Genomic DNA, 24,601 nt, shown 5'->3' on the forward strand with positions numbered 1-24,601 from the left:
TTGAAATAAAACACAATCCACAGCTGTGGAGATCCAGTTCCCGATCAAACAGGCAGGAAGAGGTCGTGCTGGCAAGAGCACGAATTGGCCATACACATCTTACACACCTATTTCTACTGCTAGGAGAAGATCCTCCACTTTGCCCGCATTGTAGTTCTATACTTACTGTAAAACATATTATCATTGAATGTGCACATTATCATTCAACTAGAATCGCATGCTTCAGATCTTTAATTAGCTCACAAAAACCTCTGCAACTAAGCCACATACTTGGAAATGATGCCACTTTATCAGAACTGTTCACCTTTCTAAAAATGATTAACGCATACAATCACTTCTAGAATAGTCTCCTTTCCTATATTGACAAACACTCCAAAGTAACGGTATAGGCGCAATATGGTCATAGCAGCCCTTGCGCCAATAAACCCACTCCAACAACAACAACAGCCTCTGGCGCCCGACTCTATGCACACAAGTGGGAAAATAAATGCAATACGTGACTTTTTCAGGGGACTGAGAATATACAAATAGATCCTTTGTCGGAAGTCTTTCAAGTTAAAAGGAAACAATGAAATGATAAATTTGAGGTATTTTCATCTACGAGAAATTTCCATCAATCGGATTTTGCCAACTCAAGAAATAGTAGGGGGAGCTCTCTCTCTCCCCCCACCTGCTCATCAGTTCGTCGAAATTTTTCGCCAGTTTACAATTGATCTTCTGCGTGATACGACGTACATACTTGTGATCTGTTTGTTCTTTTTCAACATTTAGACTTCTAGAGTTTTGTACTTTTCTGGTTTTTTTTTTTTTTTTTATTCCTTCTATCCACCACAGTGCAAACGAAAATGAGCAAAAGAAAAGCAGAAAGTGATATTAAACGTGAATTTAATGAACAGTGGGAAAATGAGTTGTTATTTATAGCAAGTTCATCAGGAAAACTGTTTTCATTGTTTGTGAAAGTACTCTTTCACACAATAAAAGACATGATCTTAATAGATACTATAAATCACAGCATCAGACTAACATAGAAGGAAAAATGAAGCTCGTTCTTGGGTCTGAGCTACGAAAAGAATATGTGACTAAGAAAAGGAAGAAATCAGAAGAAGACAAAATATATTTGCTAAAGTAAGTTGTGAAGACTTGGCGATGATAGAAGCGTCCTATGAAATTGCTTTAGTATTGGCGAAAAAAAAGAAACCTTTTTCTGACGGAGAAGAAATTGTTAAGCCTTGTCTCCAAATATTTGCACACCATCTTTGTAATAAAGGTATTGAAAGGAAAGCAGACGAAATTGCTATATCAAGGCAGACAGTTACGAGACGTATCGAGGAACTCTCTCAGGATGTATCTCAGCAACTGGAAGATCTTGTCCATTCTTGTACTTTCTTTTCTCTAGCTTTGGATGAATCAAAGGACATATGTGGTGTAGCCCAGTTAAGCATTTTTATATGTCTTTGAAGAACTTGCCAGTCTGGAGTCATTGCATGGTAAAACAAGAGGATCAGACATATTTGAAAAAGTAAAATCATGCCTAGAAAATCTAAAATTAGATTATTGTAAACTCATCAGTGTGTGTACTGACGGAGCGCCGTCAATGATAGGTAAAGCCAATGGCACTACAACTTTGCTTGAAAATTTTTTTAAATCGTCCTGTACTAAAATATCACTGCATTATACACCAAGAGGCACTGTGGGGAAAAACTTTAAATATGCAGCATGTTATGTTACCGGTTGTGAAATTTGTGAATAAAATTAGAGCAAGAGCATTAAACAGACGAGAATTCAGAGAGTATTGTGAGTTGTTAGATTTAGAATACGGTGAAAAATAGGGATAAAAAAGGAAAGTTAAAAAAGCATAGAAAAAGTTAAATCATAAATTAACTTAGGATACAACCGGGAGTGTAAATTCCCGACCCTTATAGTAAGGGATCCTGGTTATGGCAAGCAATGTAAAGATGATTAGAATGCGTTAAAAATATATAAATGCTTACCACAGTATTTCTTAGTTGGTGTGAAAAGCCTAGTAGCTTCTATAATTACTTTCCTGAGTGCTTCCCTTTTAGAATTTGCAATTGGTAACATCATCAGTTGGTATAGCCAAAGTACTAAAAACCGCGTGAATCGGCATGTGTAGAATATATACCTACCGACCGAAGCCCCCCCCCCTAGGAAAAGTAGTTAATATCGTTGAACGCTATGTTTAGATTTAATATATGCAGTGCCCTCTGCAGTTTTTATGCTGCATAAAGATATACATAGAAAGGCCAACAAATAGATATCTCTCGAAGTTGTTGTAGATGTTAACAGAATAAGTTCCTACCCATAGAGCAAATACAGGTACGACATTTTTAATGCGTGTAAGCTATATAAAACTTACTCCATGTGCAGTGCCTACTATTTACATACATACATGTCCAACAAAAGCTACGTAAGCCAAAGTAACTACCACGAAAAGACCCACAAAGGCTCAGCCGTATCAGTGCCGGTTTAAGACTTTAAAAATAAGACTAAAAAAAAACATATATATATATATATATATACACACACAGAGAGAATCGGATCTAACAGGCAGAAAACTGAGTAAGGGTGCAGCAAAACAAAATAAATTACTTAGAGGTGCCGTTATTAAAAAAAGGTTGAAAACCACTGATTTAGGTCTAAGCCTTGAACAGTATTTCTTAGTTGGTGTGAAAAGCCTAGTAGCTTCTATAATTACTTTTCTGAGTGCTTCCCTTTTAGAATTTGCAATTGGTAACATCATCAGTTGGTCCCATCGCATGAATTTAAAAACTGTCTGAGACAACCATATATCACTCTACGAAAGCAAAAGCCCTTCCCTTTACAGTAGTTATGTCTTTAAGTAAATCCCACATCAATACACTGTGATCACTTCCACCCAGTGGGTCTTTTACCTGCAGATTCTTAATGCATTTAGAATCGCTGCTGATAACAGGATCAAGAGTATTGCTTTCTCTTGTTGCCTCTCTAACATGCTGCTGCTACTGAAGAAAAGTCATCAAATAAAAACAGTATTTCTGATGTGTGTGTGTAACTAAGCTACAAGTTCCAGTCAATATCCAGAAAGTTAAAATCCCACATTAAAAGATATTCTGATTTAATGGCTCACTAATTCTCTGTACAGCTGTTTGTTATATTCATCACAGTCGCTAGGCTTATAACACACTCCTACTCTCATTTTCGGTTTCCCAGTGCTTATTTCACACCAAATTGACTCAACATTGCACTGGCCATCTATGTCAAATGGATACACTGCCTTAGATTTAATATGCTACTTACCTAAGAACATAACCCCCTCCCCTTCCTGTCTGTACTTTCTGCATACAGAAAGTACAGACAGGAAGGGGAGTGTACTCCCCATGTTCAAACTGTGCTCTTATGTCTGAGTGACACCATGTCACCAATATTCTTACAATGTCTACATTTGATGATTTGATCAGTAATTCAAATTCATCAAATTTATTTACCATGCTCATTGTGTTAGTGTAACACAAATATACATGCAGCTATTTTAACTGTTAATATCCTTAATACAGTTCATGTATTTGTCTTTTCTATGAGGAATTCCCACCCCCCGTAGGCCTTTCAATCTCCAACCTATGAGCATTGCTCTCCAATTTGCAGCATGTTTCTATTGAAACATGCTGCAAATCATCACTTAAAGAAACCTCTGCTATAAGTGCAATAATCACTTAAACCTCTGCTATTTAGAACTTATTGGCTCTAAATGCGCATGGAAAATGACTTTTTTAAAATGAAATCTATCATTTTTTGTTTGTATTAGAAACTTAATTGTATTTTTTATAGAAAATAAAATCACATCATTTAAAAGAATAAATAAAATAATAATTTTTATTCATAGCTTCACCACATCACACATTTTACAAAAGCTTGCTTTACCAATAATTCACAAAAATGTTTTTTCTTTAATCTACCAAAAAACTATGAATCATACCTATATCTTTTTTCTGAATAGTTTTCTTTTTAGACTGAACTGTATAGTTGTAGGCTTCTTTAGCTAACGAATCAATAAACAATTCCTAAAAATGAAAAAAAAAAAAAAAAAAAACTAAAAAATAATTCTATAGCATGGTTAAAAGAAACAAGAGAAAAGTTATTGCCATGTGCAGTAAATCCAGGTACTCATAATTTAATCATAATCTAATTTTCAAACTGTTTAAACAAATGATCATAAATCAGTATCAGATGAAATAAATCATGAATCAGTACTCATGTGCCTAAAATTAAATTGAATCCCTCTGGTGGTCACTGATTACGTTAAATAGTCAACTAGCATAGTTATTATAAAATACCATTTATTAGAATTTTTTCATTTCAATAGCAAGTCATATCTATAAGTCAGAGGATTAGGGTGACCAGATTTTCTGAGATGAAAATCAGGATAAAATGAATTCTAAAGATGAAAAGAATTGGGAAAAACCCACTCTAAAGAAGGAAGGTCATGACATTTCCAGGATCCAACTGTAAAAGCCCAGGGTGATTTAATATTTAGTGCTCTTGCTTTCATAGGACAACCAAATATTAGCAATGATACTACTGTTTCATAAACCAGTACTTTCATGCTTTAATAACAGCACATGGTCTATAATTTTATTTATAGTTCAAGTAAAATTATCAATTAGTTAACTGGAGGAACACAAAAATTCAATTTCAGGTGCAAATATAAGAACAAAAAAATTAAAATACATTTTAGATTAAAAGAAAACCAGATAATCTTATTCATAACTATTAGTCTATGAATAATGCAATGTATCTACACCAATATTTAATAGATAATTTTAAGCTCTTATAATATTATGCCTTGTTGAATTTGGATGTATTATAGTAGTAGTAGTGGCATGTGATGCAAGAAAGCAAGTGTATCAGCTTATGCAGCATGAGTCAACAAAACAAAAAAAAAAAATCACACCATTCCCTCCAAATGCCTGTCCAGTTCCTCCTTAAATTTATTTAACCTATCAACTTCCACAACGACTGATGGAAGTTTGTTCCAGCAATTAACCACCCACTGGCTAAAGGCAAATTTATGCACATCTATTCTACATCTGTCTTTTCTTAATTTGAATTTATGCCCCCTTAGGTTCGTAATCTGAACAAGTGGAAAGATCCCATCAGAATTCAGCATGCTCAACCCATTCAAGGCCTTATACACCTCAATCAGATCACCGCACAGGTGCCTAGTCTCCAGCCACTGCAATTTGCAGAACTTAAGCCTCTCTTGGTAAGAGGATCCCTTCATTCCCCTCACCAATCTTGTTGCCCTTCTCTGTACAAGCTCAAGCAAATCTACATTCTTCCTAAAATGAGGCCTACAGACCTGTATGCAGTACTCAAGGTGTGGCCTGACCATTGCCTTATACAGAGGGACAATCACCTCCTTTTCCCTGCTAGCAAAATTCTTATCTCATTGACAAAACCCCATGACCTACCTTGGCAGTCTGTCTGCATTGCTCAGAAAACTTCATATCTGACTACACAGTTACTCCCAGGTCTTTTCATTTTCTACTACCTTAAGTGTAGTACCACACAGTTGGTACGTTTCTCTGGGGTTACTTCTACCCATATGCAGTACTTTGCATTTGTCAAGGTTAAACTTCAGTTGCCACTTCTTGGCCTATCTGGCCAAATTATCTAAAATCCTGTTGCAGTAGCACACTGCCATTACTATCATTAACAACCATGCCAACCTTGTATCATTTGCAAACTTCGATATTAAGCCTGATATACCTTCATCAATATCATTGATAAATATAGAAAACAACAGAGGACCCAACACCAAACCCTGTGGGACTCCACTAATAACATTAGTCCATGAAGAGCAGCACCCATTAATTATCACCCTCTGTCTTCTCCCACTCAACCATCCTTTTATCCATTGTAGCAACTTACCCTTAATACCATTCTGCTCCAATTTGTACAATAGTCTTCCATGCGCAACAGTGTCAAAAGCTTTCCTGAAATCCAAATATATTGATATCAAAATTATTTTTTGCATCCAGTTCTTTTGTAACCACATCATAATATCCTATCAAATTTTTCAGACAAGATTTTCCCTTAACAAACCTATGCTGTGTCTGAATTATTGCTGCAGTCTTGTCTAGATGATCCTGCAATGCATCTTTAACCAGTGACTCCATTATTTTACCCGGAACAGAAGTTAAACTAACTGGTCTGTAATTACTCGTGTCACCCTTCGATCCTCCTTTGTGAATTCCCGATACATTTCCGTATCTCCAGTCTGTGGGGACCTCCCCTGAGTCCAAGGATGCTCTCATAATTATGGCTAAGGGTTTGCTTAGTTGCTTTGCCACCTCTTTTAATATAACTGGATAGATCCCATCCACCCAAGGTGCCTTTCTTATGTTTAACTTGAACAATTTCTCCTCCACTTTGCTCTCAGTTATAACAAAATCATTAAGCACCCTGCTACAATTTGATAACCTTCTGCCATTTTCAAACTTTAATAACTCATGTGTGAATGTAGATGCAAAATACTCATTCAGTTTGTTTGCTATCTGAGCAGGATCATCAACAGTCAAACCATCGATGTCAAGTGGACCAATCAGATTCATCCCCTTCCTTTTAGAGTTTATATAAGTAAAGAAATCCTTGCTGTTTTTCTTAGCATCTTTTGCCAAAGATTTCTCGTAATCTGCCTTTGCCTGCCTAACCTCCTTTGTGACATGATTACAGACTAGCTTATATCTACCATAGGCTTCTGAGTTGCTTGATAATTTATATGCATTCCATGCATTTTTCTTTTCTGTCACGAGTCTCATTAGTTCATTTGATAACCATTTAGGGCTAAACCTTGAACAATATTTCTTAATAGGTATGAAACTTTTAGTAGCATTAACAATTAATTAATTGAATGCTTCCCACTTAGAATTTACTGTTGGTAACATCGTCAGTTGATCCCACTGTACAGAATTTAAAAACTGTCTGAGACCACTGTACTCATCTTTACGGAAGCAAAAACCCTTTCCTTTACCCCTGATGGTAATTATATCTTTAAGTAAATCCCACATCAGTACACTGTGATCACTGCCACCTAGTGGTTCCTTTATCTGGAAATTCTTAATACATGAATGATCACTGCTGATAACCAGATCAAGAGTATTACCCTCTCTGGTTGCCTCTCGAACATGCTGCTGCAGAAAACAATCATCCAATAAATCCACAAAAGTCTTACTAGTGTATGAGTGACCAACCCACAAGTTCCAGTCAATATCTGGGAAGTTAAAATCCCCCATTATAAGACATTCTGATTTACTAGCCCACTCTATTTCTTTGTACAATTGTTCCTTGTACTCATTCGAGTCATTAGGCCTATAACACACTCCTACTCTTATTTTTGCTTTCGCAGTCACACCAAACTGACTCAACAGTGCACTGTTCATCTTTATCAACTGGATGCACTTCTTTTAATTTTATGTTTTTCTTAATTAACAGCATAACACCTCCTCCCTTTCTATCCTGTCCATCCTTTCTGTACACATTGTACTCCTCAAATTCCAGTTCTGCATTCCTTATATCTGTGTGATACCATGTCTCTGCTATACCAACAATATCTGCCTTTGATGACTTGACCAACACTTCAAATTCATCAAATTTATTTACTATACTTCTAGCATTGGTATACATGTACCTATCATTATTATTAGTTACCCTAACACATCCAATATACCCACCTATTTCATGATGACTGCCATCTGTCCCTGAAACCCCCAGCACCCCTTGCTCCAGGTCGCTACTTGTTCTAATAGAAGTTGTGCAAGAATCACCTTCAACTCTGCCTGCGGCTACTTTTAACCTTTTAGTCTGTGAATCCTCCCAAGCTAGCAGTTTTCCGATCCACCTAACACTGCCTCGACAGCATCAGCAAATATTCTTGCAACCTTCCTATTTAAGTGTATCCCATCCCTGTAGAAGCAGTCTCTCTTGTTAACAAGCACAGACCATGCTGAAAAAATTCTACCCCTTGAGCCTTGCACATTCCCTCCAGGGCCGAATTGATTGACAAGGCTCTCATCATGTATTCCCTCCTATCATGTCTGGGCAGAATTGCAGACACTTTCAAATTTAACCCTGACTTACGCCTTTTTTGCAACATTGACCTGTACTTGTTAAGTAAATCTGCAGATCTCCTACTCTTAATGTAATTGGTGCCAACGTGTACAACAATATCACCTTTTGTGCCCTTAAAAGACGATATATGTTTTTTTAATGTCATCAACTTTTGCTCCTGGCAGACATACCCTGGTCCTAGTATTATCATTGGTGGGCAGGAGCAGCAGTGCATAGCACACGCTTCTTGATTAGAGCGGGGTTCGAGCCCGTGTCCACCAAATACGGAGGATGCAGAAAGGTCAGGGAATGACCACTGCATACCCCCGGAGCAATATGGCCTTAGTTGCTAATGCTTCTAAAAATCAAATAACAAATAATAGTATTATCACGTACACCTTTTGGCAACTCTTATATTGTGGGATTAACTTCACAATTGGGTTGTCATGACTGCAATACCAAGGTACCTGCCCACCCAACGAAGAAAGGCCAACAAGTCCTGAAACGGTGCTGTCTAGGTGACGCCCACAGAGAATCAATAACAATAGTGTTCTATTAGTGAAGCGTCACTTATTCGAGGTAGTGCAATACGTGGTAACTCGTTGTGAAGGATGATTACAATGAGATACAGTTAAAATGATGCCTTTTACACTACTTTCGTAGTTTTTGTTTAAGAGCTATCTATGGTGTATCTACACCAATATTTAATAGATAACTATTAGTCATATTCTTCATTCTATTCTATTTTGTTTATATGATTTTCTGTTTTATAAGGAAGTTGAAAATTCCAAACAAGTTAATTTGTAATCAGTTGCTATTTACAGAATTTCTTTCAGCCTAGAGACTTCCATTTGATTTCACTTTTATGTCCAGCGTATGTTCAGAAAATATTTCCATGTTGGCATGATATTTAGAATTGGAAGAAAGGGAAAAAAAAAAAAATTGTTAGTCACATTAATACACACCTTTTGAGTATTGTGTTATTTTAGCATATTTTTTTTAAAGAATGGTAACCATTCGTCTCCATCTTCTCAGCAACACTAAGAAAATGGGTGACAAAAACCCAGCAGCACCTTAGTTTGCATTCAGGCATTGTGATGGCTTGACACAGTCCTGCTTGTTGCAACGATTTGCAATGGTGAAAATACAGTACCACCAGGGCTACCACTACAAAAGTGCTCAAAAATTCAGCGGGTTCAATGTTTGGTATGGTTGTTAAAGAACATAAATTTGAGCCCATTCAAGTAGCAACAAAAAAGCAGTGACCATTTATGACCACTCTATCCCTAAAGTTTAACCATCCCTTTGTCCATACCAGTAACTTGCTACTAATCATTGATCTCTGATTTCTCTGCTACAATAACTGTTTGTGTGCGACAGTGACAAAAGCTTTACTGAAATGTAAATATACAATGTCTGAATATTTGCCTTAGTCAGGCATGATGTCTCCTTAACAAATCTATGTCGTGACTGCTTTAGAGCTCCAGTCCTATCAAGATGATCTTGCTTTACTTCTTTATCTGTTGACTCCATTAATTTCTCTAACAAAAGTCAAACTTACAGGTCTGTAATTACCCACTTTGCCCTGTGGACCACCCTTGTGAATAGGAGAAACATTTGCACATCTTGAATCTGTGGGGACTTCTAATGAATGCAGGGATGCTCTCATTATTACAGCTTCTTCCTTCTATTAACCTGTGAACATCTATATGCGCACTTCAAATTCTAGCACATAGATGGGGTAAAAATTACCTCACGAACGTGCAAATATAATGCATATTCGTGGGGTAATTGTATTCTGACAGGCCTTTTTTTTAAACACAGATCAACGTTGAACTTTGGTGTACACAACTAGCACTACATTACAAAATAATTACAATAACCAAACAGATGTATAATCTCCACAAAAAAGCAACAAAATACTCTTTTAAAATCATTTTAAAGCTTTTCAGTGAAAAATAATGGAAATATTAATATACGTGTGGAATAAACTTAAGCCCTTGGTATGTTATAGAAAGGTTTTCGAAAGGTACTGAAGAATGGAAAAGGCTGTGTGTGCACACGTTTCGAAGTTTCACTGTTTTCAAAACTCATTAAGTAATTTTTACCCCAGCATGTGGGTTCCTGGGTTAGATTTCATTAGTCTTAAGTGTCATATTTACTTTAGCTGGATCAATTTCTCTTCCAACTTTCACTTGGTTATTATAAGATCATTTAAATTCCAGTCAGTATCAAACAGACTTTCAGTATCCCCATCTCTAAGTTTGCTATAACTAACTTGGTATAAATTTAAATTTAAATTATTATTTATACTAATATTGTATTTCAACTGCCACTTTGAGACAAATTAAATAATTTATCAAGCCTTGTTAAAGCAGTATACTTGGTTACTACTGTCTACTACCTACACAACCTCTATTTAAGCATTCAAGGAACTAATCTTGGTGGCTACCAGGCTTTACATACCAACTAAGAAATATTGTTCAAGGTTTAGGCCTAAATGGTTGTCAGATGGACTAATGAGACATGTGGCAGAGAAGAAAAATGCATGGGATACATACAAATTAATGGGTGACATGGAAGCCTATGATAGATATAAGTTGGTCTGTAACCAAGTCACAAAGGATATTAGGCAGGCAAAGGCAGACTACGAAAAATCCTTGGCAAAGGATGCAAAGAAAAACAGAAAGGAGTTCTTTACATACTTGAACTCGAGAAGGAAAGGGATGAATCAGATTGGTCCACTGGATATTGATGGTTCAACAGTTGAGGATCCTGCTCAGGTGGCTAACAATCTAAACGAGTATTTTGCATCTACATTCACGCATGAGGAGTTATTCAGGAAGGAGAATGATGTAGGTAAAGTAAACATTGGCAGTGAGCTGGATGATTTTGTAATAACTGAGAGGAAAGTGGAGGAGAGATTGTTGAGGATAAACATAAAAAAGGCACCTGGGGTGGATGGGATCTATCCAGTTAAATTAAAGGAGGCAGCAAAGGAAGTATGCAAACCCCTAGCCATAATTATGAGAGCTTCTTTGGACTCAGGGGAGGTACCCATAGACTGGAGATGTGCAAATGTAACCCCAATTCACAAAGGAGGATCAAAGGCTGACACAAGTAATTATAGACCTGTTAGTTTAACTTCTGTTCCAGGTAAATTAATGGAGGCACTGGTTAAAGAAGCACTGCAGGATCATCTAGACAAGAATTCAGTTATAGCTCAGACGCAGCATGGTTTTGTTAAGGGCAGGTCTTGCCTGACCAATTTGATTGGATACTATGATGTAGTCACAAAAGAACTGGATGCAGGGAATAACTTTGATATTATATATTTGGATCTTAGAAAGGCTTTTGATACTGTTGCACATGGAAGACTGCTGCACAAATTGGAGCAGTGTGGCATTGGAGGCAAATTGCTGCTATGGATAAGGGGATGGTTGAGTGGCAGAAGACAGAGAGTGGTAATCAATGGACACTGCTCAACGTGGACTAATGTTATTAGTGGAGTTCCTCAAGGTTCAGTGTTGGGTCCATTGTTGTTTTCGGTGTTTATGAATGATATTGATGATGGGATATCAAGTTTAATGTCTAAGTTTGCAGATGATACAAAGGTTGGCAGGGTCGTTAAGGACACTACTGACGCTATGCTGCTGCAACAGGATCTGGAAAGGTTGAACAGATGGGCTGAGAGGTGGCAAATGAAGTTTAACATTGACAAATGTAAAGTACTACATATGGGTAACAGTAACCCCAGAGCAATGTATCAACTCTGCGGTACTACACTGACAGTGGTGGAGAATGAAAAGGACCTGGGGGTAATTGTGCAGGCAGATATGAAGTTCTCTGAGCAGTGCAGACGAGCTGCAAGAGTAGCTCATGGTGTCTTGTCAATGATATACAGGAATTTTTCTAGCAGGGATAAGGAGGTGATTATTCCCTTGTATAAGGCAATGGTTAGGCCACATCTTGAGTACTGTATACAGGTCTGGAGGCCTCATTTCAAGAAGGATGTAGAGCTGCTGGAACGGGTACAGAGAAGGGCAACAAGATTAGTAAATGGAACAAAGGGTTGCTCTTACGAAGAAAGGCTTAAGTTTTGCAAATTACAGAGTCTGGAGACTAGGCACCGGCGAGGTGATCTGATAGAGGTGTATAACGCTTTGAATGGTTTGAGCATGCGCAATGCCAATGGGATTCTTCATCTTTCTCAGAATAATCACCTCAGAGGGCATAAATTCAAATTGAGGAAGGACAGATGTCGGATAGATGTGCGGAAATTTGCCTTTGGCCAGCGGGTGGTTGGTTGGTGGAACCGACTTCCATCACTTGTTGAAGTTGATAGCCTAAACAAATTTAAAGCTCAACTGGACAGGTATTTCGAACGAATGGAGGGGTGAAATGGGAGAGGGTTTTTTTTTTTTTTTTTTTTTGGCTGATGCTGAATAAGCTTGCTTTCTTGCATCATATGCCTCTACTAATGCTAATGCTAATATCAACACACTTTCATATCAACAATGTTATGTCTCCATTAATGTCATTAGCAAATAACAGAAACAGCAAAGGATCCAGACAGATCCCACTCTTGGTCTCAAACCAACTCAGTTCATTTATAATGACAATGGGTCATTTTTATAAATGGCAACAGCCATTTATAATGACCCATTATCTTTCTCATTTAACCAACCTTTTATCCACTATACATTTTCCACCAGTGGTACAATATTCCAATCCATACAAAATGTGTTCACGTGAAACTATTAAAAATAATAATTAATTGTAAATATACAATGTCAGAATTATTCTTTACATCTGGTTATGATTTACCTTTAACTTTGCAGCAGAGGCATTTATGAACTGAGTTCAACACAACACATTAATAAATTTTTTAAATGTTAACATATCTATTAGCATTATGTCAGTTAATTTTAATCCAGCAATAGTATCACTTTCCCTGACAGGGTCAGTGGGAAAATATTTAATTCTGGTGATATTTTCTTGTAAACATTGGCTTAATTTGATTTGTGCAATTAATCCCCAACAAATTTAAATCTAACAGAGATCAAATGTTTCATGTTTCTACTTTATGTTACCAATGTTTTTAGAAATTTAAATATAATTAATATACTTATTTTAAACTCATTAAAAACTTATTTTAATACTCTCATTAAAACTAATAAGTATTTTTAGTGACAAAAAACATAACTTTCCAAAATTTCAATTATTATTAAAAAAGGGTATAACTGCAATTAATAAGCATGACTTAATATGACTGCTAAGCTGAAACCAAAGTGACAGCTGAAAGAAGTTTCTTTAAACTGAATTTAATTGAAAAAAAAAAAAAAAAAACTGCTGAGATCATTCACAAGTAGAAGAAGGCAACCTACAGGATTGTTGCTGCTGCTTTCAGCTGAATATCAGATAGCTTATGATCTGGATTACCCTGATTGTAACACAAACTTCTGCAAATGATGAAGCCCAGAAAGCTAATTTTTATGCAATGTTATCCATATGCCAATTTTTAATATATACAGTATTATAAATTGGCATATGGATAATATATATTATATATACACTGGTGATCAATCAGATCACCTAGGAATTTCACATTTCTAACCCTTTTTCATGATGGTATGGTATGTTACATTAATGACCAGCATCACAAATAGCATTAGCAAAGGCACATGATGGAAGAAGGCAAGCTTACATAGCATCAGCTAAAAAAAAAAAAAAAACAAAAAAACCCTTATTTCACTTATCCACTCGCTCCAAATGTTTGTCAAGTTCTGCCTTGAATCTATTTAAGCTATCAACTTCTACAACAACAGATGGAAGTTTGTTCCACCAATCAACCACCCGCTGGCTAAAGGCAAACTTCCACAAATCTATCCTACAACCGTCTTTCCTCAATTTGAATTTATGCCCTCTCAGGCGATTATTCTGAGCAAGATGGAAGAATCCCATCTGCATTGAGCATGCTCAAACCATTCAAGGCTTTACACACCTCAATCAGATCACCAACAAGACTAGGTACCTAGTCTCCAGACACTGTAATTTGCAAAAACTTAAGCCTTTCTTCGTAAGAGCAACCCTCTGTTCCATTCACTAATCTTGTTGCCCTTCACTGTACTCATTCCAACAGCTCTACATCCTTCTTAAAATGAGGCCTCCAGACCTGTACACAGTACTCAAGGTGTGGCCTGACCATTGCCTTATACAAGGGGATAATCACCTCCTTATCCCTGCTAAAAAAATTCCTGTATATCATCAACATGAGCTACTCTTGCAGACCGTCTGCACTGCTCAGAAAACTTCATATCTGCCGGCACAACAATTACCCCCAGGTCCTTTTCATTCTCTACCACTTTTAATGTAGTACCACAGAGTTGACACGTTACTCTGGGGTTACTGCTTCCCATATGTAGTACTTTACATTTATCAATGTTAAACTTCAGTTGCCACCTCTCAGCCCATCTGTTCAACTTTTCTAGATCCTGTTGCAGCGGCTTACTGTCATTAACCACCCTGCCAAACCTTCATATCATCTGCAAACTTTGACATTACGCCTGATATACCATCATCAATATCATTTTTAAATACAGAAAACAACAATGGACTCCAACACTGAACCCTGAGGGACTCCACTAATAACATTAGTCCACGATGAGCAGTGTCCACTGATTACCACTCTGCCTTCTCCCACTCAACCATCCCTTTATCTATAGCAGCAATTTGCTTCCAATGCCACACTGCTCCAATTTGTGCAGCAGTCTTCCATGTGCAACAGTATCAGAGACTTTTCTAAGATCCAAATACATGATATCAAAGGAACTGGATTCTCTGCATCCAGTTCCTTTGTGACTACATCATAGTATCCAATAAAATTAGTCAGACAAGACTTCCCCTTAACAAACACAAGCTGTGTCCAAGTTATAACTGAAGTCTTGTCTAGATGATCCTGCAATGCTTCTTTAACCAGTGCCTCCATTAATTTCTCTGGAACAGAAGTTAAACTAACAGGTCTGTAATTACCTGTATCTCCCTTTGATCCTCCTTTGTGGATTGGGGTCAAATCTGCACATCTCCAGTCCATGGGTAACTCCCCTGAGTCCAGGGAAGCTCTCATAATTATGGCTAAGGGTTTGCTTACTTCCTTTGCCACCTCTTTTAATATAACTGGATAGATTCTATCCACCCCAGGTGCCTTTCTTGTGTTTATTTTCATCAATTTCTCCTCAACTTTACTCTCAGTTATTACAAGATTATCTAGCTTACTGCCAGAGTTGAATACACCTCTGGCATTCCCCTCCCTGAATAACTCCTAATGGGTGAATGTCGACGCAAAATATTCATTTAGTTTGTTGAGGAGAAATTGATGAAAATAAACAAAAGACATGTGACACAGAAGCCTATGATAGATATAAGCTGGTCTGTAACCAAGTTACAAAGGAGGTTAGGCAGGCGAAGGCAGATTACGAGAAATCTTTGGGAAAGGATGCAAAGAGTTCTTTACTTTGCATCCTTATATTTATTTATATGTATCCCATGCATTTTTCTTCTCTGTTGCATGTCTAATTAGTTCATCTGACATCCATTTAGGCCTAAATCTTGAACAATATTTCTTTGTTGAAAAGAAATATTGTTCAAGATTATCGTATGAAAAGCCTAGTAGCTTCAAAGATTAATTCTTTGAATGCTTCCCATTTTGAATTTGCTATTGGTAACATCATCAGTTGGTTCCACTGTATAGAATTTAAATACTGTCTCAGACCACTGTAGTCACCTTTATGAAAACAAAAACCCTTCCATTGAGTAAATCCCACTTCAGCACACTGTGTTCACTGCCACCTAGTGGTTCCTTTATCTGCAGATCCTTGATGCATGAAGAATCACTACTGATAATCAGATCAAGAGTATTACTCCCTCTAGTTGCCTCCTGAACATGCTGCTGTAGAAAACAATCACCCAATATATCCACAAAAGCCTTGCTAGTGTGTGAGTGACCAACCCACAAATTCCAGTCAATATCCGGGAAATTAAATAATTTCCAGAATAAAAATATAAACAAAAGATATTTATTAATAGTTAAGGCAAAGCTAAGTAATATTTGACAATGGTGGTCTCAAAATATTCCAAAATGAGCATTTGCAACCTTTATACAACAGTTTTGGTAAACACGACAATTATGGCTGAAATGTTATCAGAAGCCCTCAATTTGCTTCAGTTTATTATTTTAAATGGAAAACAAAATGAAAGGTTCACCAGGTGCAAACTAATATTTAGTTGACCCATCTCTGGCCCTGATGACAGCAGCACACCGTCGAGGCATTGACAAGATCAATTTCTGAAGATAATCAACTGTTAGTTCATGGTTCCAAACACAAATAATGGCTTTCTGAAGTTCACGAAGGGGCTTTGGTTTCTTTCTGGCAACTGCAGATTCCACACGATGCCAAGAGTTTTCTGTAGAATTCAGGTCCTGGTCCAGTTGTAATGGACCATTCTTCCAACCATTTTTTCACCTGTAACAAATGTAAACACATTACTGTTGAACCTTTAATGCAGAAATGAAGCTAAAGTAACTACAGAAGCACTTACTTACACTTTTCACCCGATGACAAGGAGCAGAGTCGTCCTGAAAGATGCAGTTACTTGGCAGGTTGAAATGGTCTCTAATGGTTGGCAGCAATTTGCCTTCCAATATAGCCAGGTATCCATTGGCATTTACGGAACCTTTTATAAACTGCAGATGACCTACTCCGCAACACACCCCCATATCATTTGGTTGGTAGGGAATTTCACTGTAGACACCATACAGTCTTGATGGTATTCTTCACCACATCTACAGCAAATCGTTTGTCTCCCATCAGAGCCATGCAGGTTGAATTTCTTCTCATCCAAGAAAATAACTGACTTCCACTGCTCAGCGGTCCATTTGACACGCTCCTTACACCAAATTAATTGGGCCTTTTTCATTTTTTGTGTGGGGATGGGCTTCTTAGGACAATGGGCTACAAGTCCATTTTTGAAGAGGCGTCTTCTGACTGTTACTGCATTTGCTACCACTCCTGTATGTTCTTCCCATTCTCTTTTCAGCTCAGACGAAGAAGCTTTATGGTTTTTAAGGCATAAGCACTTCAAAACATGTTTTGGGTTAGAGACTCGTTTGCATCTGGTTCCATTTTTCCTATCGGCAGAACCAGTATTCTTGAGTTTGGAAAAAAATCTACTCACTGTTGACTGATTACAAGACACTAAGCAATATGACGGAAAGAACATCCTTCCTCATGTAAAGCAACATTAGCACTCTTTCTTTGTGGTGTCAACTGCATGTAACTTGCCATCCTGACACAAGCAAGGAATGACTGCAACTCTTGCAGAGCATGCTTATATAACTGAAAGTAATAGCTGATGCAATATTATGTCATCACCTGCGCGTTTCAATCTGATGCAATCTGTAAGAAATATTGCCATATACTTACATTATTCGGACAACAATTACAATTTTAAGGGATGATGCACTTTCTTTGAACACCAGTGTGTGTGCGTGTATGTATGTATGTATGTATGTATATATATTCAAAGGGATTATTTGCTTAAGTAATTTTTTTAAAATTAAAATCAGTCATATTCTTTTCACTGTCCTTCCCCTAAAATTCTTCAACACAGCTATTAGTGCAATACGAGGGCAGGAGTGTCTATTGTTATCCTAAGTACTTTCCTAACAAACTGCCTCCCATTAGCTGTATAGTCAGACATGGACTGCTTATGGAAACAACATACATTTAGATAAATCAATACAAAAAAAAAATATATATATATATTTATATACATATAAAGGGTACTAGGAAAGTTTTGCAATACAGCTTTGTTTATTTAATTTTTTCAAAGTAATTTCCTCTACATTCAATACACCTCTCCATCCTCCGAAACCAATCTTTAAACCAGTTCTGCCAAGTTTCACTAGGGAGTAAAGCACACTCGTTGTCCCAAGCCCGTAGAAGGTCCTCATCACTGGAAAACCGCCTCCTTTTTAGCTTCATTTTCACATGCGGGAACAGTGCAAAGTCGCAGGGAGCAAGGTCTGGACTGTAGGGAGGGTGCGCGAGAAGTTTCAGTCCTGTCGTGGTCAAATATTCGGTGCAGGCTTTGGGGCGGTTAGCTGGAGCATTATCATGATGGAGGTACCAGTTGTCCATTCTTGACTTTGGCCGCAGGTTCTTCATAGATCCAATGACTTTAGGCAGGCATTGTTCAGTATACCACTTAGCTGTGACTGTCTTCTGCGTGTCCAAAACGACACGTTCCACAATTCCACTCGATTTGAAAAATACAGCTATCATTTTCTTCTTTACAGATCGGGATTTTCTGACAATTACGGGTGTGTCGTCATCATCAAAGACCCAAACTTTGTTTTGAGCCTTGGTCGGCAGATCGTAATAGTACAGCCAAGTCTCGTCACCTGTCACGATGTTGTTCACATACCGAGATTGTCCCTTATCAAACTTTTTGTCCCTTATCAAACATCTCCCGGCACCAAGTCACACGTCGTGTCATCTGCTCTTCAGTCAGTTGATGCGGCACCCAGAGAGAACAAAGTTTCTTCACGTGCAAATGATCTTGCAGAATCGAACGAATTGCTGGTGCATTTAGGCCCAAAGTATCCTCTATCTGTTGGTAGGTCACTCGCCTGTTTTCGTCAAGCATTTTCCTCACAGCAGTAACATTTTCCTCCGTAACTGACGTTCGTGGCCTTCTCGGCCTCTCAGAGTCCTCCAGAGTGAAATTTCCCCTTTGGAATTCTCTATACTACCTGAATATCGTTGTACGATGTGGACAATCATCATCTAGTGCAAGAGTCATTTCTTCTAAGCACTGGTCTATGGTTAAACCATGCACGAAATTATACCGCAAAACTGTCCTTATCTCATTTCGTGACCATGATGCCATCGCAAGCACTTTACACTCTCACTACTAATGAATAACTGAGCCCATCGACTTGGCGCGGCGGCTACTATGCACGTATGAACATGTCTCAACATGCAGCAACAAGCAGCTTCCTGTGATTCATTGTTGCGTCATATTGCAAAACTTTCCTAGTACCCTTTGTATATATGATAAATTGTCATACATTTCTTTACAGAGCTTCCTAATAAAAACTAATAACAGAGGTTTAATAAAGCATAAATAAAAAAAATAAATAATAATCCTGATAAGTAAATTATTTATACCATAAATAAATTGATAAATTATTTATTTATTCATTTATATGTTCACTGCACATTTATTCATGCTATCTATAATTTACACAATTGTATTCATATTAAAATTTTCATTTTCCTATTCATTTTAATATTATTAATGCTAATATCAAATTCTAAATAGTATTAAAAATATACTAGTTATATATATAAGTTTAACTAATACTACATATTTTAACTAATAATATAAAATAATGATAAATAAACACGAACATATAAGTAAACAAATATAAATATATATATAATAAATATAATTAATTTACATAATATATAAACACAAACAAATAAACTAATGATATAGTTTAATTAATACTGTTATACAGTACTTTATATGTAATATGCCTATATCACATTAAATTGCGTACGAGCAAGGTCAAGACAGGTAGGGCCTTCAGAAAAACTGCAGCGGGCATTGTCAACCCAAAGGTTTCGTGTGCGTATATAAGAAAAAAGGTTTTATCATAGATAAAACCTTTTTTCTATGATAAATATGGGAGTTCGATGGCTCGTGTGGTTTTCTGTTAATATTCTATAGGTGCCATTCGACAATTACAAGGTGAAGGGGACCAGAATTTATAGTTTCGCCACTGATCCCATTCCACCGGAAGAAATCTTATTACCGAAAGATACATCATACCGTAGCTCTAGCAATTAGGAACACAGCTTCTTGACTGGCTAACGTAACGTCTGGATCCATTTTAACGAGAGATTTTATTCTAGATATTGGAATACGTAGTAGTTTTTCGCTTTTTTCAGCTTTATCTGAATCACAATTTGGTATAATTTGCTCAGCTAACTCTAATGATAAATTTAACTCATCTGTTACTGAAATATCATCAACCTTTGCCGCCATTTCCTATTTAAAAAATTGTCTGATACAGCGTGACAGAGAGTAGTACCATAGCTTACTACTCCGTGGCGTGACAATCATTCAAATTTAATATGTATTATTAGCTATACGGTGCAAGGAAGCCTGAGGCTTATGCTGCACTAGCCAAAAAAAAAAAAAAAAAAAAAATTCTAAATTACCCTAAGAGAGAGAGAACAAGAGTCAGAAGGAGAAGGGAATCACCACGAAAGAGAAGAACGATGATATCCAGCTGGGTGTGCCAAACCCATACTCACCAGATGTGAGCCCCTACGTGGTTGCTTTCCATTAAGATTATTACTATATTTAATATCACTCATATACAAAGTGGGATTAATAATATAGTTTATTAAGCTATTCGCCTAAACTACTACACATTAAGGTGATATTTCAGGCATCTTACCGATACCCATCATCAGACCATGGGGTTTACAGAAAATAGAAAGGGTTACAATTAGCAATACAGTATTACAATTACCAATATTACAATTGCAATTAATATTACAATTACAAATATACGTTTCTAAAGTAACTCTTTCTATTTTCTGTTCCCCAAACAGCACGGTCTGATGATGGTAAAGTGCTTGAAACCCACTGATAATGGAATCATATTAAACTATAAATCCTGCCATTCTTTCTCAACAAAAATCGCTGTTCTTAAATCCTTCATCCTAAGAGCTTACAGAATTTGTAAAGAAGATAATCTACAACAGGAACTACAAACAATAACCAGGTTGGCCATGAAGAACGAATTTCCTCTACACATTATCAACAAAGCCATAGAAGACACCTCCAAGACTATCACAGAACCCCAACCCAGCAGCCACAAGAACCTCCATACCTTATATACCATCAGTAAGCACTAAAATAGCAAAAAAAGCCAGGAAATTTGGTACTTTCACCTTTTTCAAGAGTTCAGTCTCCATCAAGCAGATCTTAAAAGAGCAGCCCAATAATCGCTACAATCCTAAAGGTCTTATCTATAAAATAGACTTAAGTGTGGGGGCACATATTAGGAGAATCATACAGATGTCTAAACTGCAGAATCAAAGAACACACAAAAGATGTACAATGTGGAAGAGCTCAAAAGTTCGACACAGCCCTCGATGCATACCAAAGTGGTGACATTTGGGATTTCAAACACACTAGAATCCTCTCTACAGCTAATACAACAGAAGAAAATTCGAAGAAGCCTTCTTCATAAAAATGTTCAGAGCCTCAGCAATCAATAGAAAACAGAGAATCAAATTTAACCTACAATATTTCCATCGTTTTGATAAGAAAATAGAAGAAATGAAAATAGGCCAGATGTATGGAGAAGTAGCCCACATTCAATCCCCACCAGAACCAGCATGCACACCAACCTTGATGTGCAGAGTACGAGATCAAAGGATACACCAGTCTTCCACTACACAAGAACCCCAGATCTAGGATAAAAAAACTTGGAACAATTCAATTGGCTATTGGACTTAATCCCTCACCTATAAATTAACTGGTGGCAGCACTTCTTGCCTGTATGCACATATGGTTTCTGGGAGCATCGGCGATTAAGGCCATGTTGCTCCGTGTATATTGTTTGTAAATTGCGTGTGTTCTGAGGTCGGTATACTGGACGAAAAAACCGAGTTACGGGGGGGAACAATGCGACCCCTGGGACCGACTAACTCAGCCACATTGTGAAAAATACTCACAAATATTCCTCCTGTCATTGACGGGATTCGACACTCGGGTATTTTTCGCCCGATGTGGGGAGGAGGCGATCCTACCAACTGTGCTACCCATGAGGGCGGAGCATCGGCAAGAGGAGTCTGCCGGAAAGTAAGAATTTAATCTATTTGGATTTACCCAATTTAACAACTGGTTTCTATTATAACAGTACTTCAAACTTACTATTTTAGAATCGTATATCTGTAATTGTAATTTTAATATTGGTAATTGTAACATATTTTCTTCTTCCCAAACAGATGACAGAAACATCACCTTAATGTATAGTAGTTTAGGCGAACAGTTTAATGCAGCGTTTCTCAACTGATGGTACGTGGAAAAAAGATTTGGTGGTAATAACGTGAATAACGGACGGTTGAATTTTTTTAATTTATGAATTCATGAAAAATAAAACATTAAAATTTTCCTCCTCTAAAGTTAAATAATTACATGTTTTACCTATCTTTTTTCAATCTAACAGGAGTTCACAAATCATGTGTTGATTTTCAAATATTTTGATTGTTCAACCTGCTAGCCGATAGCTATATATTTCTCGGAAAGCTTAAAATCGCGACCGAGTCTTACCTCACCTTCTTTTCTATTCCTTCCTGGAAAATTCTCTTACACGGCAGTGCTGTCTGGCGGTAGCACAGTGGTATTGTCACAGTCTTCCCCACACTGGGCCGGGGTTCGAATCCCGTCGATGATGCGAATAACTTTAATGGACTTTTTTTCACTCTGTGGCTGAGTTAGTCGGTCTCAGGCGTAGATAGTAATGTTTTTTCCCCCTCAGAAACTGGGTTTTTTTTCGTCCAGCAAAACAGTGAAATCAACCAGAGAACACACGCAATTTACAGACAAAATAAATATATGGGTAGATATAATCATTTACAGGGTACCCTAATATCATAATTTGGTTTGGTGGTAATAACGGCAGTGCTGCTGTCAGTACGCATTGTTGCTTTAGTAAGTTACTGCGCTGTGTTGAGGATTTAGTAAAACAACTGCAAATGAAAGGTTTAAAAAATTGGACAATTTTATGACGAAACGCAACATTCTTTGGAAGAATTGCATTGGCGTGTGTACTGATGTAGCTTGGGCTTTAACAGGAAATCATAGCAGTGTTGTAGCTACAATAAAGAAAATCGCTCCTGAAGCAAGTTCACTCACTACAGTATTCACAGTGAAGTATTGGTTGCAAAGGGCTTACATCTGGTGAGTATGGGCTTTGGCACATCCAGGGTCCTGAGCTGGATATCATCATTCTTCTCTTTCTTGGTGATTCCCTTCTCTCTCTCTCTCTCTCTCTCTCTCTCTCTCTCTCTCTCTCTCTCTCTCTCAGGGTAACTCGGGAATTTTTTTTTTTTTTTGGCTGGTGCAGCATAAGCCTCAGGCTTCCTTGCACCATATAGTTAATAATGATAAAATAATAATAATAAAAAGAACTGAAAATTGTTTTAGACAGTCGGTTAAGATTATTAATTTTATTAAATCCCGCGCACTAAATTTGCGAATGTTCAAATTTTATGCCAAGAGATGGCGAATAACCACAAAAAATTGCTATTGTATAGCGAAGTTAGATGGTTGTCTAGAGGTAAAGTTTTAAATCGTCTTTTTGAACTTCGATCGAATTTTCCTTTTTCCTTTTGTTTGGGCGAGTTTTCCTTTTCGATTCAAAATGTGAATTAAAAGACTATTTCTTTGATAAATTGTGATTGGCTAGATTAGCATATTTTGCTGATATTTTTGGAAGACAATGATCTGAATTTAACTTTAGAAAGACCAAATGTGACTCTTTTCACTTTTAGTGACAAAGTAAATGTAACAATAAAAAACTTGAGTTAATCATCAAAGATTTTGATAAAAAGGTCTTAAGTTTCCTATTAACTTTAGAAAATTTTCTTGAAGAAAATAATTTTACATTGAGACATGAATTAGAATCAAATATAAAAGTCATTGTTTTTAGTTAATACATAATTTCAAATTGTATTTCCCAGAAGATAATGAAAAAGAAAACTGGATCAGGAACAATTTTCTTCAGATTAAGTACCATAACATCTTTTAGAAATCTCTGGTGACTGAAATTTAATGGACGATTTCAAAAACAACGTTTTAATCAACTTTTGGATTAAGCATAAGAAAGATTTTAAAGAAATTTCAGAAAGAGCAATAAAATTTTTAATGCCACTTTGTTTGATATATTTATGTGATACAGAATTTTCTTTTATGCCGTATTTAAAAAATAAATGTAGAACAAGCCTCAATTTTGGAGCCAAATTGAAGTTTGAAATTAAGTAAAATACTGTAGAACCAAATATAAAGAAACTAATTACAACACTGTGAAACAAGCTCAAAGTGTCACATTAAGTCAATTATTTTTGTTAAATATTTTTTCAAGTTCTCCCGATTTATTGCATTTAATGTTATTGATTACAATTAAATAACCATATTAATCAAGTATTTTATAGTTTATTTTGTATTGTTTTGTTTAATATTTGTTATTTAGCTTGTTGAATATTTGCATTAAAAATGAAATAAAAATATGTATAATTTATAACATAGCCTTATTATGCGAATATTCTTGGCTTTTCCTCTTAATACAAATACTGTACATATTTTAATGAGTGATACCGAAATTTTTCAATTTTGGTTTTGGTGGTAC

The 24,601-nt window shown here is 36.7% G+C and overlaps 1 protein-coding gene across 2 annotated transcripts in view; it reads right to left on the bottom strand.

The window, feature by feature from the left end:
* PolE4 (DNA polymerase epsilon subunit 4) overlaps positions 1-20,231 on the bottom strand; it is a 41,414-nt gene extending 21,183 nt beyond the window's left edge. Inside the window, exons 1-2 of one of the 2 annotated variants that reach the window (XM_090373573.1) lie at positions 20,005-20,231; positions 3,974-4,058 (exon numbers count right to left, since the gene is read on the bottom strand). In XM_090373573.1, coding sequence (XP_090229699.1) covers positions 3,974-4,058; positions 20,005-20,220 — 301 coding nt within the window. In that variant the 5' untranslated portion in view covers positions 20,221-20,231. Of the gene's footprint in view, positions 1-3,973; positions 4,059-19,987 lie in introns of both variants that reach the window. The other variant, XM_090373574.1, reaches the window with a different exon arrangement.
* Positions 20,232-24,601: the final 4,370 nt, after the last annotated feature.

The sequence above is a fragment of the Mastigoproctus giganteus genome, chromosome 5 (assembly GCF_048544385.1).
Source record: "Mastigoproctus giganteus isolate SK-2022 chromosome 5, ASM4854438v1, whole genome shotgun sequence".
NCBI classification, from domain to species: Eukaryota; Metazoa; Arthropoda; class Arachnida; order Uropygi; family Thelyphonidae; genus Mastigoproctus; species Mastigoproctus giganteus.